Source organism: Eutrigla gurnardus (assembly GCF_963514095.1).
Source record: "Eutrigla gurnardus genome assembly, chromosome: 6".
NCBI lineage: Eukaryota > Metazoa > Chordata > Actinopteri > Perciformes > Triglidae > Eutrigla > Eutrigla gurnardus.
The window spans coordinates 8,432,469-8,451,614 of record NC_139920.1 but is presented as its reverse complement, the minus strand read 5'-3'; the positions used below and the strand labels follow the sequence as shown (position 1 = coordinate 8,451,614).

At 39.5% G+C, this 19,146-nt stretch overlaps 1 protein-coding gene across 6 annotated transcripts in view; it reads left to right on the top strand.

Moving 5' to 3' along the window:
- Positions 1-19,146, top strand: part of lpp (LIM domain containing preferred translocation partner in lipoma) — a 163,431-nt gene that overhangs the window by 40,440 nt on the left and 103,845 nt on the right. For all 6 annotated transcript variants that reach the window (XM_084011284.1, XM_084011280.1, XM_084011279.1 and 3 more), the window contains one exon: positions 15,583-15,770. In XM_084011284.1, the coding sequence (XP_083867410.1) occupies positions 15,587-15,770 (184 nt within the window). In that variant the 5' untranslated portion in view covers positions 15,583-15,586. The remainder of the gene's footprint in view (positions 1-15,582; positions 15,771-19,146) is intronic.

The following is a 19,146-nucleotide window of genomic DNA, read 5'->3' as shown; positions in this document are numbered from 1 at the left end:
ACTCATTCACGTCTTTATATCCTGCGCTGTGCTAAGGGGATTCTTGAGCAAAGTCATCTGTATTCAGTAAACAAAGTGTTATTGATGAGTTGATTCTATGTGGCTTTGCCAGTGAGCGAGCCGGGGAAGGGATAATGTCCCCAAGCCAAAACCCAATAGAAGTTTGAATGAGAGGATAGATGTGCGGTGCTCATTGTAGCAGTGGAGGATAAGCTGTGTTCAACATTAAAATAACAGCTCAATACCTGCAATATGAAAAGGTTTGGAAATTTCGCTTAAGTGGGAAATGTGTCCATTTGCTGTCACAGAATGATAAGTCGACCAAAGTTTAAAGCCAACAGAAGTCTCCTCATTCACTGAGTTTGATTTGATGTTTGTGTTGACAACATCTTCCCGAGGGTCCGTAATTGAAGGAGGTTTTTTTTTCCGAAGACCTTTTCATGAGATTTACTTTATTGAAGGATTTAAGCATCTCCGCTGAGTGAGACTGGAAAGGTGTAGCTACAGCTGCATATAGTAGAGACCGTGAGGAATCCAGAAATCCGCTAATCCACCATTCTTCCAGTACAGGGATTATACCTTCTGTGACTTTTTCCCCGTTTATACTTCTTGCTTTCCTTTCGTCTGTCCATAGTTTTAGTCACCGTCGATATTCAGTTATGAGGGGTGTTAATTTGGGCTCCGTGTTGTATCCGGTCAGCGGGCGTTTTGCTCAAGAAACCACTGTAGGATGTTCTTTTCACTTAGCCTCATCTTCATCAGTTTAAACAGTAAAACTCTCCTTAAATACCCTTCATAGTGTATTTTTGTCTTAGTCTTATGCCATTTCAGCACACCTTAATCCTCCTATAATATTCATCATTTATATTATAAATATTCAAAATGTGTGAGCATTTTACTTATTTACTTATAGAGTAAAAAAAAACATGAATCTGCTTGATCAAGAATGTGTGGGTGTTTTTCCATCACGTGTGATTGGCTGGCATCATAAGCAAACAACCCAGCAACTGTATGTCCTGATTGGTGCATGGACATTTTCTTCCGTTCACCTGGAACATTTTAATCCCGTCAGTTGAAAGTTACTCTGCTAACTGTTATGGGAGCAGCCAGTATCGGACTTCAGGAACTTTTTATTCAAACATGTTGCTTCAGTGAATGCATTTTTGTGTTGAACACGTATCACATTGCAATGACACTTCATTTTGTGTCGAAACGCACAGAGCTATCGCAATTAATTTTGAAACGTAAATGGGGGCTGACGCATCTCTGTCAGCTCTTAGAAAAACAACAAGGGCAGAACTGAGGAGGGGAAAAAAATCTCTCAATGTCATTGGGGTTTCCCCACACATATTCCCTGAGAGGTAATGTTAATTCAGTCTGACTTCCCAAGATCTCACAGTATTCAGGATGTCTGAGAGAGTATAGGTTGACATCCAGGATGATACGTTATTGTGTACCAGTTACAGTACAAGCCACTAAACCAACACTACTGCAGAGGTGAATCCGCTTGATATCCTCTTGGATCAAAGGATAAAGATCCATCAGTTGCACTTGAGCCCAGGTCCCAATAACTGGTCTAGCTATGGGTGTGTGTATATAAGAAGTGGATAGAATTAGATGCTTTTTAAACCTGATTAAACATGCACTGAGATAACCATATCATCCCAGTCACCATTGGTTTTAAATAAACATGTATTCAAAACTGATTTACAGCTCCCACACCACATGCATACCATTATAAAGACACACAGGGCTGACGGTTTGATCCCCCAAATTACACGCTTCCCTCCCCCTTTTACCATATTTCATCATTCCTCTCTTTACCAGCACGAGCAGAGACAGTGGGACGGCCACTCGTCCGACTTGTTTGTGAGTTCGGCATCATAATTAACTCGGTCCAACAGTAAAACCTGTCCTCTTGTTGTTCATACTTTTCTCGTGGGATGAAGATTCCTGTCTGTCCATGTCCTCGTAAATTACATTTCAGAAATTGTATTTTTTTTTTTTTTTTTACAGAGAAACCTCAGTCAACCTAATTATCACCTAGACTACCATCCTAGACTGGCCATGAAACGCCCTGCTGTGTGCTGTAATCCAGGCCTGCTCACTTTTGGCCATTTAACCTCATCAACCATGTGTAGAACAGCTGCTTCTACCACGGTGAACACATATTTAGCACAGAGGAGCAGCTAGTATCAGTGTACAAGCAGAAACCATTGACAGTCACTTCTTAACATCAAGTGCTCAATGTAGAAATGAAAGGCAGCAATTAACACATCAAGGTTGAAGATGGCTCTAGACTGGCTAATATTTCTCTCTCCTCCAGCCCATGCAGGTAGCTACAGCTAAAAGAAACAAAAGGTCTTCCTGTTGACTGATAAGCGTCTCCTTTGCTGTGATAAGAGGCCTGAGGACGATGCCTGTCAGATGAGGCCAATTAATGATTGCTCGGTGTGATGTTTTATCTGTTCAAGGCAAGTCTGCTGCTCCTCTCAGTCACTGTTGTTCCCTCCCAGATAAGCTTTTCTTTGTTGACTTTGCCCCGATGCGTTCCCAAACCAAAGGCACTTATTAGCTACCTATCCGAGAGTGACATGTGTAGCTGTGGGCCAGCATTGAATAACGGTCCTTCATCGTCACCTCTGTAGTCTCTGGATTAACAGTTTGATTTAATGTTCAGCCATCAAAGGCACAACACAGCTATTTGGCATTTTTGCAGGCAAGGACCAATGTCCCCTCAGCTACTCAGCGAGGCAGTTTGGATGTTAAATCACTCATCAAACACATTATCTATTTTGCTGTCCACTGAAGGGCTGTATGCTAGAAGAGAAAGGATGAGATGCTAATTAGAGAGATGGACATCTCGATGGTGGGCTGCATGGTGGTGTCCTGGGTAGCACTGTCACCTCACAGGGAGAGGGTTCGATTCCCGGGTCGGTTTCAGGTTCCTTCTGTGTGGAATCAAAAGAAATAGTAAAACGTAATGGTATTGTTTATATATGTTATATTGTATTTGTATGTATTTGTAATGAGCAACTGAGGCACATTCAAGCGGGGGTTAATGCAATATAATATATATTTTCTGTTTTTAATCGTGTTCATGTTGAAAATGCAGCTGCAGCATCTTGAAATGGCATTGGCGTAGTTCTCATCCAGAGGTTTTGGCATTAGTGCATCCATCCCTATAATGTTTCCATTACAATCCAGTGAAGGTAGATCACCTTCTGTCATTTGCTATTGATTTACAGAAAAATGCGAAACATACAGATCCTTACTTTGTTTATTGTTGATGCAAATATATTTTTTTCAAGTGTGCTATCTACCACAGAGGTATGCGGGAGATGGTTAAGGTTGTGTTGTGATATATTTACAGCTGTCAGTCAGTAACCTCCTGAGACTCAGATAAGATAAACTCCTGAGACGTCGCATCTTACCACTTGCAGTATCAAGGAGCACATACTCCAGTCATGCAAGCCATCCAATTCTATTTGATACATCCCAAGCCAGTACAAGCTGTCAGTCAGCATTAAAGTCAAGATTCACATATTTACAGAAAAGTTGTGCCTCTGCCATTAGGGAGCAAAGGCCAACAACTCAAGTAAACTACTCAACAGCTGTTCAGAAAAGTCATTCAAATCGTGTGAGGAAGTTGTGAGTCGTTATTGAACATAAACAGCTATTATCTAGTGCAGTGAGCGGTGTTCTTTATGCCCAGGTGATGCAGGTGTGTGATCCTTATTTTCGCTGTAATTCACAAATTAATCGTGACACTTTTGAAGCTGAAAAGAATTATAGAGAGCATATTCAAAGGGTTGATTTTCTTAGGAAGGATTTTGACCCTTCAAACTTTGTCTGAGCACCTTTTTGTGTGTGAATCTTATAACCGCTTCAATTCCATAGTGCAGATTAAAAAAACCTTCAAAAACACAATTTCAGTAAAAAAAAAGAAACGGTGCAGGAGAGGTTGGAGAAGCCAAGAAGGTTTTGTGAGAATATGTTTTCCATGGAGAGAATCCCTATTATACATTACTGTAGAAACTTGAGGACAATGTGTGTGTGTGAGAGAGAGAGAGAGAGAGAGAGAGAGAGAGAGAGAGAGAGAGAGAGAGAGAGAGAGAGAGAGAGAGAGAGAGGACTGAAACTTCTGCTTTTATTTCCTTCACTATCTGTAAGCATATACAGAAAATACCTGTTTAATATCTGTGAATAGCATCCCAGGTTACTGGACAGATATCTGATATAGCCGCTATATATGTTACCTATACAGCAATATATTTTTGGGATATTTTAACAAGGTAAAATTTTTCACATTATGCAAAAAATGAATTAATGCAATTAGTTTGATATGTCCCTCAGCCCTAACATAGGCGACTGACTTCCTAAGATATTTCCTCCTGCAGTGATGGCTATGGACATATTGACACACAGAACTGAGACGAGTTGATGAGCCTGAATATGATGTGGACCCCGTCTAACTCGATCGCTCCATTCAGCTGTAGTAGAATCCTGCCGGCCAAAAAAGCAGAGATCATAACATCTCAAATACAATTAAAATATAAATAAAAGACACATATATACATGAATAGATAAACACCCATATGTGTACTGTACATGCATGCACGCACAAAGATGCCATCACACTGCATTTACACGTACATGTATAGATGGATTATGAAACAATGGACCCCTGGACACGGACATGTTAAAAGGCCCCCATCCTTCCTACAGAGGGGCGAGAAAACCCAGACGGGTTTATGTGTCTTTTTGGCCATTTTACATCTCTATGTTGTCTTTTTGTTGTTTTACATTTGTTTGAAGTCATTCTGCATCTCTTTGTCATTCTTTTTCTGTTGTTTTGTGTGTCTTTGTAGCCATTTTGCATCTCTTTGTTGTCCTTTTTTGTTGTTTTGTGTACATTCACACACAAACTAACACAGCGCTGACTGTATCAAATCACACCTTAAGCAAAGAGAGACACACACTGAACACCTCCACTTTTTAATATTAATATAATGGGGCTTCTGTAATGAATCTATATGCCCAGGTGTACAGTAGCAGAGCTATTTCACACCTTGAAACTATTTTCAACTTGAGATTACATTTCACATGATGTCCAAACAGTTAAATGAAAGCAGTGCAGCTTGCCTTTCATTTCAAACCCGTTATCCTGTTTTGTTTCTCCCTTCTGCTTTGCTCAGGGAGGTGGTGCAGGCTGGTGGGGGTAGCGTTTTTACTCTTTGTAGTAGTCACAGCTCCAAATCTGATTTGTTATGGTTATCAACTGGTTGGGGTCTTCACAATAGCTAATGGGGAAAACAAATCGGTATTTGCAATGATTATCATTTGATTAACCTTCATATTCTCCCTGTGTGTAATTAGCCTAATTATGAGGGGCTTTACACCGGCTGTCTGATGGCTCCTTGTACAAACAGGTCTGAAATGTCCTGGCCTTTAACAAATGGAGCGCTCCCATGTGTTTGAAAAAGCTGACTCTGAGCCGGAGTGACTGTAGCTGTAAAAACACATTGTTACGCTGTCATTAATGAAAAATGAATTTTCAATTTAAAAGTCGGAGAGTTAACAACTCTGTCGGAAATAATTAGAGCCCCTGATATCGTGTTCTTCATTTTGCCTCATGTGGATAGATGTTGCTTTTGAATATGAAACAAAGAGAACCACTGCTGATGTAGAAGTAGACGAGAAGCCATTGCTGCAACTCGCCCGACAAGTTAGTTCTGTCCTCTCTGGGTAACACTACGCTGCCCATCCGCTCCTGTCAATCTGGACTCTGCCCGCTCTCGTCCGGTTACTGTCTGAGCGGAGACGTGATGAGTTGTGATTGAGACCCTCTTCTTCACAGAGCTCTGAGCACACTTGCTTTGACACAACAAAAAGGTGATTTTGCCTGCTAGCTTTCTCACCTCCTGTTGTCATGGCTGGTTTGTGTTCAGTGGCCAGTGCTGGTGAGAGGATTGACTCGTGTGAGACACGAGTGTTGAAACAGGACGGATTGTTGTTGGTGTTAGACGACAAGTAGCTTCACTGTAAAACACCACAGGTGACCCCCCCCCCCCCCCCCCCCCCGCAGTCCGACCTTTCTGCTCTCACTTACTTGTGACTTCTTTGCTCCTGTTGTTCCCTTGATGAAAGCTTGTAGACCAGCGATCAGCAAATTAATGGCTAAAATTGGGCCGTGACAAAAATGACATGGCCTGAAAATGTCTTTAATTGTGCTTCAGCGCATTAAAACCAGGATTTTTATGCAATCTACTATACCAGTATAATTAGACTTCTCATAGGAATCACAATATAAATGTACTGTAATTTATTGTCAATAATAGAATAAAATGATCAGTACCAACATGTGGCACATTTTAATAAACCACTATTTCGATCACACACACCTCGAGATGACAGAAGTGACAAAGGTGATTGGTTGTATGACAGAAAATAAAATGCAGCTACTTTGCTGATTAACATAATTATTTGTTGATATTTCAATTCAATTTTATTTATAGTGTCAAATCACAACAGAAGTCATCTCAGGACACTTAACACTTTGAGCAGGAGTAGAATCCACTCAAAATTTCAAGAGTCAACACAATTTCCCAAGTCCCAACATCACCCAGCGACAGTGGCGATAATTAAATTAAGTTATTGGTAATCTTAAACTTTAAGCAGAAAATTACTCTCTGCTGTCACCTTTCTCAATTGTGAGGGTTTTCTCTGATTTATATCATTGTCGGCTGAATTTCTGTGGATTGTGGGTTATTTTTCAGACCAAACAAGATATTTGAAGACATCACCTTGGACTCTGGAAAATCAGTTTTCTTTTATCTCACATTTTAGGTGCATTGAGGAGCCAATCTATTTAACTATACAAAATGCATTGCATGTATCCTTGAAGTTTGACAAACATGTCGAATCTATTTCATTCCTCATAAAACATTTGAAATAAGCAGATTTTTTTAATATTTAAAGTCAAGGATTTTTTTCTATTCACATTTGCTAGCTACCTCACTAGTCTCCTTCATTGCCTTTCCTGGTGCATTGCTAGCTTCCTTGCACATTATTGTTATTATTATCAATTTCTCTAAAGCGTACCTTTTAATTGATTAAAATAGTGAGAATTCTTATCAATAATGAAGATAATCCGCAGTTGCGGCCCAACACAAAATTGTATTTCAAAGTTTTAATTCTAAACCATTATTCAGATTTATTATAGATTTATATTTGAAAAACACAATTGGCAGATAATAATAATAATTTTCCAGCTGCAAATGTTTTGTTACAAAGAAGAGAAAGTCTGACATTGGCTTCTTAACAGGTCTACACACATTTATGACTGGTGTTGACCTTAGCCTACCAGACATTGATTAATACAAATCTGATGCCTTGTACAAAATTCTTTGTTTGGATATGTGCAACTTTTTTTTTAAGTTGCCCTCTTTCCTTTATCCCTCTGGGGACTTACCAAGACCTCTTACTGTGCTGGGACTTAACAGTGATGTTTGACATTACTTAATCCATAACCTCAATGTTGTTATAAGGATCAGTGAAATATCAAATGAATGCCTCACATTTACGCACAGGGAGATCCTGTCTGAAAGGAATATGGAAGTAAATTCTCACTTTCACATTTACATGCACTAAAATTGTTGGCGGGATTATTTCTAGGTCATTGTACGGAACTGATCATATTAGCAAAAGGCCACCTTTACCCACGTGCAATGTGCCTATTTCAGTACAATATAATGTTCAATAAATGTTTAAATGCATTTTTCATTACTTTTTAGTGAAATTTAGCCTGAAATAAATAAAAGCCATCTGAAATAGAAATAGCCGCATGAGGAAGCTTAATCTGCATTCTTTGCTCTCCAGTTGGTGTTGTGATGGTCTTGCCATGTCGCCGTGCTGTTTGCAGTGGCTCTGTTTCAGAACATGATGTTTGACTTACCCAGTCCTCTGATGCCCTGACACTGGTGTTGCGCTTCCACTATAAAATTTTCAACACTTGAAAGAGGTCCAAAGCAGCCTTTTGCTTTTATTAATATGTCAACACATCATGTCAGACTTCCGGCACTTTCAAATATTTACCCTTTTTTTGCACAAAACATTTCAGGACTCATAATGACCACTTGAACTCTTTGCTCTTCGCTGTTTCCGAATGGCGGAACGCAGGGAGCTAGCTCTTGTTTGTGTAATGTCGCATTAACCTGTTCAGCCATTCAACCAGCCCTATAAAGCAGAGTGAGTCCAGTGCTGGGAAGACTCAGCAGCAACCCCTTGCAGATGGAAACCTTTAATTTTTAAAGCATTTTTACACGCATGGCCGATCCTCCACACGTTGCGTCACGAAGCGTGAGTGCTACTCCCAGTTGCCTCCCGCCCCTCTATTTGGTATAAAAAAATCTGCCAGCCAAAGTGTATCTCCATATTCATCTCTGCAGTGTCTTTTTGAAGTGATGTTTTGATCGGTGCCTAGTGAACCAAGGGCTGTGTAGTTTTAACTGAACTCTACTCATGGGACGAAGCACAAGGTGAGAGAAAAGCAACATAATTGGCCTTCAAATCCTACTTCACTTTTTCTTATATATTTTATGATATAAAGGAACACTTACAGTCTTATGGACTGCACTGGATACCCTTTAATATATAATGTACAGGATGTGTTTTTTTGGAGGACATTTGCTCATTTTAATTTGCAATCTCCTGTTTTGTAAAGGAAACCAGCAGATGGACCATTTGCTTTGGTCTTTAAGGCTTGTGACGTTCTATCTCTATTTATCAGCAAAATCCCATGAAAAGACCAAATAAAGTGATGTGTGTGTATCGTCTTCCTGTGTGCCATAGAGCTTCAACTTTTAAAAGCACTGGGTGGAATGTAGTTACCTGAAGTCAATCACACATATGACATCCTGCTGCTGATAATACTCACTACAGCACTAAATGTGTATTAATCTGCTGCTCAAAATAGTAACTAAATATACTATTACGTTTGCCAAAAACTACAGTGCCCAGCTGTTGTAAAGTCTAGTTTTAGATTCTGAGCTTTCCCTTAATTTCCTAAATGAACATCATGCTCGCCTGATGATGACCATAAACTCATGTTTACAATATTTACTGAGATAATAAATCATGTGCGAAGTAGGGTCATTTTCTCATTGACTTCCCTCCAATCTGACTTCTTTTTGCGACCAGAGGGGAGTCAACCCCTGATGGCCAGTAGAGAGAATGCAAGTTTAAGGCAATTCAGCTTTTGCTTCACTTTTCAGAACTGGAGGTTGCCGCTTGGTCCCTTCAGGCCTGCCTTAAATTCAGAATGAACATAAGCAAAAAATATGGCTATTGTTTGTATCGCGCAGCTATCAAGCTAGCAGCTTATGAAAAAGTCTTTGACGCAGGAAGACAGGTGAATGAAATGATTGGACGGGCTTGTTACAAATACAACAAAAATGTTTCCAAATCACTCTTACATCTCACATTTCAGAGGGTAACTGTTTTTGACAAAACACTTAACAAGGTGGAAAAAACCAAGCACTTCAGTGTACTGCTGTACAGGAATCCATCAGCCATAGATCTCTGTGCATTTGTTTATGTTATGAAAGGCTAAAGAAAGAAGCTATTGAAGCTGCTACTGCTTTTTAAAAGCTCCTGAAGACTGCTAGATCAGGTTCGGCAGTTTTTACGAAATGATGTTTTCAGTCTTCCAACCACAAAAAAAGATTTGCTAGAAAGCATGTCACCCCCCCCAAAACAAAGTAAAATGTCTCAACCCTGCCATTTCATGTTCAAATTCTGTACTCTCTGTGGTCCTCTTTGGATGGTTTTGTTTGATAGTTTCCTTGGTGGATATGAAAGATTAATGCAGCAGAAACACCTGCAGCAGTTCCTCAATGACAGCTGTAAAAGTGCAGTGGAACAGCTGTGTGATAAGACAGCGCGACTGCCGTGCCCCCATAAAGCAAACTGTGAAACACGGTGTCACAGCTTGCCCTGGCAATCACAATTGACTTTCCTTTTATGAGGCTTCAATACGGGCGCAGCCTTTTTTGTGAGTGCGTGTGCACTTTCGACCTGTTCCATATGCCTCTATTGTGTGTGTGTGTGAGAGTGAGAGTGCATGTGAACATGACTTCTTCCGTTGTGTTCACTTCCCACGAGGGAGGGACTTTTAGTCTTTATCACTGAGCACATCAAAGCTGATACAGAAGAGTGGTAAGCAAATGCATAATTTAGCTTATTAAGTAGCAGGAGATCACAGAACACTAAGTAAAGTTAAATAAGCATAAAAGCATGTCATGTTTAGTCTCACATCATCAGGCGTTCTCCACGTGGCGTTGCACTGAACCGGCGCAGGACAAACGTCTGAGCTACGTTGCTGCAATGAGGCCACATCTGTTGAGTCGGAAGATGTTTACAGCAATGTTCAGAAGGTATGCTCTGCATATATTGCTGTGTTTGTGTGGGTTTCCTTTGGGTGCTCTGGTTTCCTCCCACAGCTCTGTGACAAGCAGGTTGAAATGGAAAGTTGTGACTGTGATAGACTGATGAACTATTCTAGTTAACACTGTCACTGCTGCATGCTAGGGTAGTCTCCAGCCCTGCCTGATGGAAAACACATTCATAAAAGACAGTTCCTACTGAATACACACCCTATGACAATGTGCTCCATAGTTAGTGTGATTCAGATCCGTGAAAGTAACTTTAATACAAGATACAGTACGTTACTGTGATATAAAGATGAGGGAATGTAATTTACTGATCATTAACCTTTAAAATGGGGATGTGTTTGTAGTGCCTAACAAGCTGTCCACATCAATAACCGACACACAAATAGGTTAAATCCGTCATTATCACCAGCTGCAGTGTAATGCACTAATCAGGCAACTGTCCCCAGTTCACCCGTCCAGCAGAGTTAGCTGCCACAATGTTGCGTGCATTGTCGTGGGCACATGCAGCTAAGTTAAGTCTCCGCTGCATTAATTAGTTTAGCTGCTCTATTGTTAGCTGTGTCTGCCAGGCGTACTGTCAGCATTTCCACCAGTGTATTACAAGCCTTGTGTAAGGTTAGCCAGAGAGAGAGACTGTGTGTGACGATGAGTATAAGTCAGCTGTAATGTTAGTTGTGAACGTAGCAGTGCAGTCTGGGTGTCGGTGAATAAATGCTGCAACTCCTCAAGAGCCAAGCTAAGTGTCTGTATCCTATCAGCTACCTGCTGATGAAAGTGAAGGCGGTTAGATACAACAACTCCAGCTCAGGCTCACTTAAAGGTGCGCTGAAACAGCGTTTGCAGTGCATCTATCTTCTGTATGGTGACGTATTACCTTGTGAAACAAGATAGATCAGTGGGACATAACGTTAGATTTCATTGTTGAAAAGATGAGCTCACCACCTTCTCCAGCTCTGTGCAGAGCCCAAGTTGCAGATTGATGGACGGATGTCATGATATTATTGGTTGAAATTGGATTGTACTGGCTGATGTAAGCACATGTCATATTTTGTTTTCCAGGAAGAAATAAATATTGCATTTCCATATAGAAATACAAAGAAATAATTTTTTTTTAAAGAGGAAATCTGTCACATGACCATGTAGACGGTAACTGCAGAGTGGTGGTCGGCATTAGAACCACGGAATCACGACACGATTCACAACGGCTTCATCTCTTACAGGACGTTCTCCGTGTGGGAATGACATGAGAGAATTATGCTCTTTCAGAGTTTCACCCAAGTGTGATTGATTAATTATTAACATTAATGAACGTTATTGTTATTAACATAGATATAGACATAGAGTGTGTCTTACAATACAAACACAATACTGGATACACTGCTCCCTAGCTAGACTCTGTGTCTAGATCGAATGTTCTCGATCATAACCTTTGTTTGATTGGCATTTAATGACCATATTGTAAAGATGAGAAGTGCCATTGTGGGCATTGTGGTGTGTTTTCCTCCACACATCCCCATTGAGCCTTTCTGGGCCTAAAAACACTGCTGAGTCGCTTCTGGTGTAAACTGCATCATCATAAGTCATTGAACCATTTGATCATAGTCAATGGATTAACATGCTGAACCCTCACAAAGACTAGAGGAATGCATGTTAAGGAGGCTTCCTCTGTGTCTGTGGAAGTTGATCGTCAGAGATTATCCTCAACTTCCTGGAAAGGGATGGCTCTGTTGCAACTGCCGTTATTAATAACTTATATTTACGGAAGAAAGACGAGATGTCTTCCGCCTGCGATTGGTGTCCCCCGTCACATGACATGCGTCGCAGCGTTATAAATATTGTACTATGTTTTACCTCAAAAATAGGTGCTCAGACCGCATGATGCATCTACATTGACAACAATGTATTGGAGGGATTTGGATTTGTCCCCCATATGCTGTTGCCCAAAAGGGCAGTGCTCTGCTGGAAGTCAGAAAGTGTTGAGAGATTGTTAGGTTTTGGTCATCGAGAACCCAGATGCAGGACGAGAATGTGGTGAACAGATCAAGAGTTTATTGCACAAGGTAAGCAGTGGATGTGGGAAGGGTGGAGGGGAATGGAGCCAGGGGTTGGTGGTGGTGAGGAGTCCTGGGGGAACGAGCTGGGCCTGTGGCTTGAGGTTAGATGGCTGAAAACCAGGAGCTCTGGCGGAGCAGTGAGCAGGATTAGCTGAGAAGGCAGGTTTGGAGGGAAAAATCCTAGAGCACAGAAACCGGAGTTTATTCTGGAGGGAAAACTACTTGGAACTCAAGATACCAAACAGCTAGAAGCAACAATCTGGTGATGAGTGGACGAGGAGCCGGAGATTGAATACTGCACACTGATCGGCTGATGAATGGCAGTTGAGCAGGCAATCAGGTAATCAGGACTGAATGGGGAATGCCACGCCCACTACATTAACACACACACACACACACACACAGAGGGAGGAGAGGAGACACGAGTGAAGGGAAACACACCAGAGACATGAGGGAAAAGACTGACCGTGACGGACGGACTTATTGTTTGTCTCAGTCTTCTAATCGTCTCAATGGTGACAATAAGAAAAATATTAGACATCAGACTAATTCTTTAACATTAAGGATTGACCTGTCAAATTCAAAAGCCCATATATTTCTTCAGAGCTCTTATGCTATCTGTCTGATGATTCAGATTGCCAAAACAGGAAAAGAAAATACTTTTAAAAAAACTCCTCAGCAACAATTAATTTCATAAATAGCATCCTTTTTACTTTCTACTTTTTGAATTGTTTTTGTTTTTTGGACCTTTCATTGTTATTGCATTTGTTGTTCCTGTTTTTAAACCACTATACTGTCCACTGTTTTTGGTTGAGACCATTTCTCCAAGAGGAAATAGATTTATTATGAGTTTAGAATAGTTATTATGTACTTAAGAGTTTACTGTTAGAATGGAGGAAAAGCAATTTCGTCATTATACGTACGAGTAGCGTATGAATTATTGAGGTCATCGGTGTGTTCCAAATGTGGCACACAAATCAGGTTTTGTACAAACTTTGTTTAAATAACTGATTTTAGTGGGTTTAATGTGCACTTCAGGGCCCAGTATGCAACATCCCACTGTGAATTATTTGCAATCATCAACAAAATGTAACCACATACTGAAACAGACATTTTCCATACAACCGTACTCACACAATCTAAGATCATTTCTCCTTTCCCCCCTCCTTTTTAATTCATCTTTTTTTTTCTTAGCCATTGGAGCATTGAGAAATGAAAGCATTTGCATTGAAAGGACAGGTGGGTGTGAGACACGCGTGTCTGAATAGTAGCTTTAAGAGCAGGGAAAATATCAAAAAGTAAGAACCATTCAGGCAGCAGGAGGAGCAGGGATTTCAGCAGATATTAAAAGATGATTGTGCGTGGGCTTTTCTCCTGTGTTCCAGAGAAAGAATGTAAACCCTGTATCAGTCAGACCGAGGATAATAAACACCAAAAAACATCAGAACACAGCACCACAAACACAAACAAAAAAGAAGGATGGGGAAAAGCACGGCTAGAAATAGTTCAAATATTTCAAGTGATTTCAGAATGCGATGGTGAAATACTGGATGTTTGTGTCCTCAGCCACAGCAAAGTCTTAGACTATGTTGTTTTCACTGTAACTCTATTAAGGCCATGAACATCGTCAACAAATGCAATATTATAATACGAGTCATATTGATTAGCTATCAATATTAGCTGCATATCTTGATGGAACAATCCAAGTGTAGCCCACCATAAAATCTCACATCATATATACAGGTACATATGTACTGTATAGGTACTGTGTGTGTGTGTGTGTGTGTGTGTGTGTGTGTGTGTGTGTGTGTGTGTGTGTGTGTATATATATGGTGTAGATCTTGTTTTTGGAAGCTGCATCAACACTGAAAATCATTGGTCATTTTTCAGCGCTTGTTATCCTTCTTGTTAAACTCATCACAGCTTTTCTGTTAGGAATCTTTTTGGTTTGAAAATACGTTGTTGTTTTTGCCGCTCTTTGTCTCGCACATCACTTTTTTGATTTGTTGTTCTGGTGTATGCATTGCAAGAAAGGATGTGAGTAACAAAGGTTCGGGGTTCAAAGTGATTTCCTTTCCTCTTTGATACTTTTCTTTATTAAATTGGACACATCAGTGCATGTCAGAACACAGTGTGTGTTCCTTTGTTTTTATTTATTTTCCAAAATAATATTACTAGCTCCTTTTAATAATCTGACTCAATAGTTGAAATACATAATGTAGACTTGAATCTTGCACACACACATAATTACGAAGACAGTAGCCGGCCACCTCCATTGTTATGCACAAACCCTTAGACACCCTGAGAGACTATGATTTGCTATTTGTGGAAATCATTTTTATATCATTATTTTCATTTTTATTTAAAAAAATATGGCGTGTTTTTATTCACGGGTGTCTGTACCAAACAAAGTGTGAGCATCCTGGCACTAGCTCAAAGCACTTCCTCGTAAGTCCAGCCACACAGAGCTGCCAGCATGGCTGCAGACTTCTCTGCACCGCATGACAGAATTAGCTGTGTTATGAATGAAAAGGAGACCTTGATACATAAGGTGAGACCGTGACTCATCGAACCATCATTCTTTATGGTGCTGGAATGTTTGTGTTGGGCAGTTATAGAAGTTGTTGAATGAGGCCCCTCTGCTGCAGTTTCTCCATTGGAAAAATGTTATATAGATTTATATCATATCAGAGAATAAAACAAGCACTTTTTGTGAAGCATACTTCCTTAGGAGACCTTATTGGACTTTTGTCCAGGCCTCTTCCCTTCCCTTCCCTGGCAAGATCACATGTGCTCCAGTCCTAGAGGAAACCAATTGTGTTTTATTTCTACTGATGATTCCAGCTGAAAGTACTTCCCGATTGAAACTACTATAAGATAAATGTCATTGTGTTATTGATGCGTTACTTTTTGGAGCTGGATTCTTTATTTATTTGATGCTGATAAATCCTGTTGTGATCCACAGTTTAGTTCTCATATTCCTGTGGTTTTCTCCACAGACTGACGTTATCTTGTCCTTGAATTCAAAAGTCCAAGCTTCAGCACTATCTAACTTTTATCTTTCCTTTTATCAGAACCATGTGGAACCCAGCAAACAGTAACGACCAGACGGGTCAAGTGGCTGCCAGGATGGAGACCACTTTGGGCAGTGCGAGTATCTCCATCTCCCAGCAGCAGGCACCCAAGAAATTTGCCCCTGTGGTCGCCCCCAAGCCCAAGTTCAACCCATACAAACAGACGGGAGAGCCCTCTGACACTGCAGGTAACAACACAGAAGTTCAAATGAAACCTTTAAACAGACGCCGTCTGAAACGAGAACAAATCAAGTTAGCTGGATGTTTATCTGACATATTGTCTCTTGTGTCTCAAAGTCAGCTTCTAAATTGTTCTTACAGCCCAAACTATCTCCTACATCACAACAATCAGACTTTGCTGACATCAAACACATTTTATGTTGCCCTCTTCATTTTCAATATTAGTCCGCATTCATGTTCCACCTCAGCATGAATTATTTCGTTTTTAACAGTCGACCTCTCCGTTTTCCCTCAGGAACAAGTGAACTTGAGCAACAATGTCATTGCATTGATTGTGGTTAGTCGTACAGTCGACAGCCTCGACTATAAATGTTTAACTATTTCACTTTAAAGCAGCTACTGAGCTTCCTAAACGCAGTTATTAATGACAAGATTAATATGCACGTTATTTGTTTAAGTGCTGCCCATTATTTGACAGATGGCAGAGCTACTTGGTTTTGCTTTCCAGATTTATTTTTACAATCCTAAAAAGCTCATTGATGACAGATGTGACTCTGGCCTACAGTATGCTGCATCTGGAGAGCAGTTTAGTTATGCTGATGCTGATCATCCAACCTCACTTATTAGTAGAATTCTAGTTTATTGCAACATGGTTTGCAGTTTTTGCACTTATTTCTGTCACTATCAGAACGGTGCATTGCTCTGGTGTCCTCCGACTGAATGCTAAGTAAATGTTTGTGTCTGTATACATAGACCCGTTTTTGTCCTTTTTAGGGGGTTGCAGAGTTTAGGGGGGGATAGGAGGTCAACATTAGGTTCCACATAGAAGTGGTGTAATTCAACAAAAACCTGGAAACTGGAGATGCAGCTCAGCAGATTATCAAGTTTTCTATTCATAAATTATGAAACAATTAATAAATAAATTAAAATATATGTGTAAAAAGGGCTTATTAACATTACTTGATTAACATTATGGTTTAGTATATGCTCAGTTATTTCTGTTGACCATTTATATATTTATATATATATATATATAAAATCAAAAATCCTTCCAAAATACCACATCTATACACCAAGACCTTGAGGAACACCATAGAAGAAGTAAGACTCAGACTCTGCATGAATTGCATCTTTGGGTGATTGGATGGTGACACTTGTGTTCTGGAAACCGCTGAGAAATCTTGTGTATGGTTATGTGGCAGCTTTGACTGATATCAAATCTCATCAGGATCTTTGTTAGTGTACTTGATCTCTCTCTTTCTGAGGCTGTGCAATAATTGCACGTTTTTTGATGGAGTTTTGCTTCATGCATTCACTCCCATATTTGCCAGAGGCCTTGCTGCATGCCTAACTTCTAATCAACATACAGTGTAAGAACTGTACTCTTTGTTCCATTACAACAGGTTTTCAGTCTGGAGTCGTTAAAATGTACATCTCAGGCACAGATTATTGGAGATAATAAGTCACATTATTATCATAAACACAAAAACAGCCTGCCCTACTGAGCAGAGTAGTTTTACATGAGACTGATATGAATCCACACAACTGCTTTATTATGATCTTTGATGAGTAATATCTGAGAGAGAGGCACATAGGCACATCTTTTTTACGATATATTTAGTTTCCTTTAAAAAGACTCCCGATAAAGAAGTATGTGTTTAGGTTTAGGTTCCCATGGTCGTGTTTTAGTGTTCTTCATAATAATCACAAAATGACTCATACAAACTGTGCTTATTTGCTGCTAAGAATAACATGAGAATAATGACATTTGAAATAGAGATTTGTGATAAATAAAACTGCAAACTGAAGACACCTACTCAGTGTTACCTATTGGCCTTTTACAGACATCGATGCTTCATTTTTGCAAATTTATAGGAAAGCAATGCCCGACTTCTTGGAAACACCAACATGAAAACACATTTCTTCATGAATATATATCATTATTGAGTGCACAGTTTGGCTGAAGTCTTCAGTGAGCAGGTTGTTATGCAGTAAAGGTAAAACATGACATCCCGCCATGTATGTCCACCATCTGGTCCATGTATTGTTATGTGAACATTATCTAAACCTTTAACCTCAACCCCCCCTGAGAACCCAAAACAGGGAAACGGTTATGAAATTCAACGAGCGCACTGTCTTGAAAACATAACCGTCTGTGGGGGTTTGTGGTTTGAGTTGTGGATCTGTCTGGTATCCAGATGTTAGCTTTGTAAAAATTGTTCTTAGACGGCTCGTGTTTGAGCTCTGCCCTGAGGAAAATAACAAAACATCAACCCATCTTTTGCCGTTTGGTGTAAATAGTTAACCTTGTCCTACAATGAAAGTTTACATTGAGACACTAGTAGATTAGCCACATTACCTCCATTTGAAGTGACACAGAGGAAAGGAAGGAAGGAAGAAATTAACCTTGGATCTCTTCGTCAATAGATTTGGGCCTGTAAACATTTTTGTATACTTCAGATAACCCATATCATAACACCATATCTTTAAATTATTCATATGAATGAAAGTTTTAAGAAGATCATGATAGAAATCCTCACTCTTAGGGACGATGTTGGATTTTATCAGGACCACAATAAAAAGCTAATAATATGTTTTTTTTCCGGATAATAATAAATATTGTCACTAAAAAGTGGTAACAAGTGAAAAATAGAGCCTGAATTAAAAAATAAAGGATGCAAAAATACATTTCTATAATGTATTTATACTTTATTTATGCCGGAAGAACGTATGACTTATGTTCATCTTTTAACAAACGATAGTAATTCAATAATAACATTTAATATTGTTTGATTGTTCTTCACTTTAAAAAAATGTTTTTCTCTGAGGCAATCAAATAATTGTACCTTAACAAAATCTAAAGTCATACCAGCATGTTTATGGGCTACTTAAGGGTTGGAAGCATAGTTTTATTTGATTTTGTCTGAATAATAATGAATTGCAATTATTTTGGCAGGATGATCTGTTGGTGTTGTCGTTGTAACTAGCGAATGCCACAGTATTATTATTATTATTATTATTGTTGTTGTTGTTAATAAATTATTTAGTTCTTAAATAATTTGTGGTCCTCTTTGGAAAATCCTTGACTTTTTCCATCTTTAGCTCTCTTCAAACGGGTACTGTGGCATCATGATGCTTTTGGTGCATGTTCGTCCATTTAAAGCAATACGTTTATTTCCAAATGTGTGCATCGTTTTGTGTTAATATTATCCTTTGTTCATCTTCCCTCATTTTTAGAAAATTTAAAATCTTGATTTCATTCCCACTTCATCATTAAATCCTTGTAATTCCAAAATGTAATTTTATTGCAAAACATTTAATCTCGACTCGTCGCTGTTTTATATTCCACAATTAATCATTGTCAGGCTTTAAGAGGATTAATGA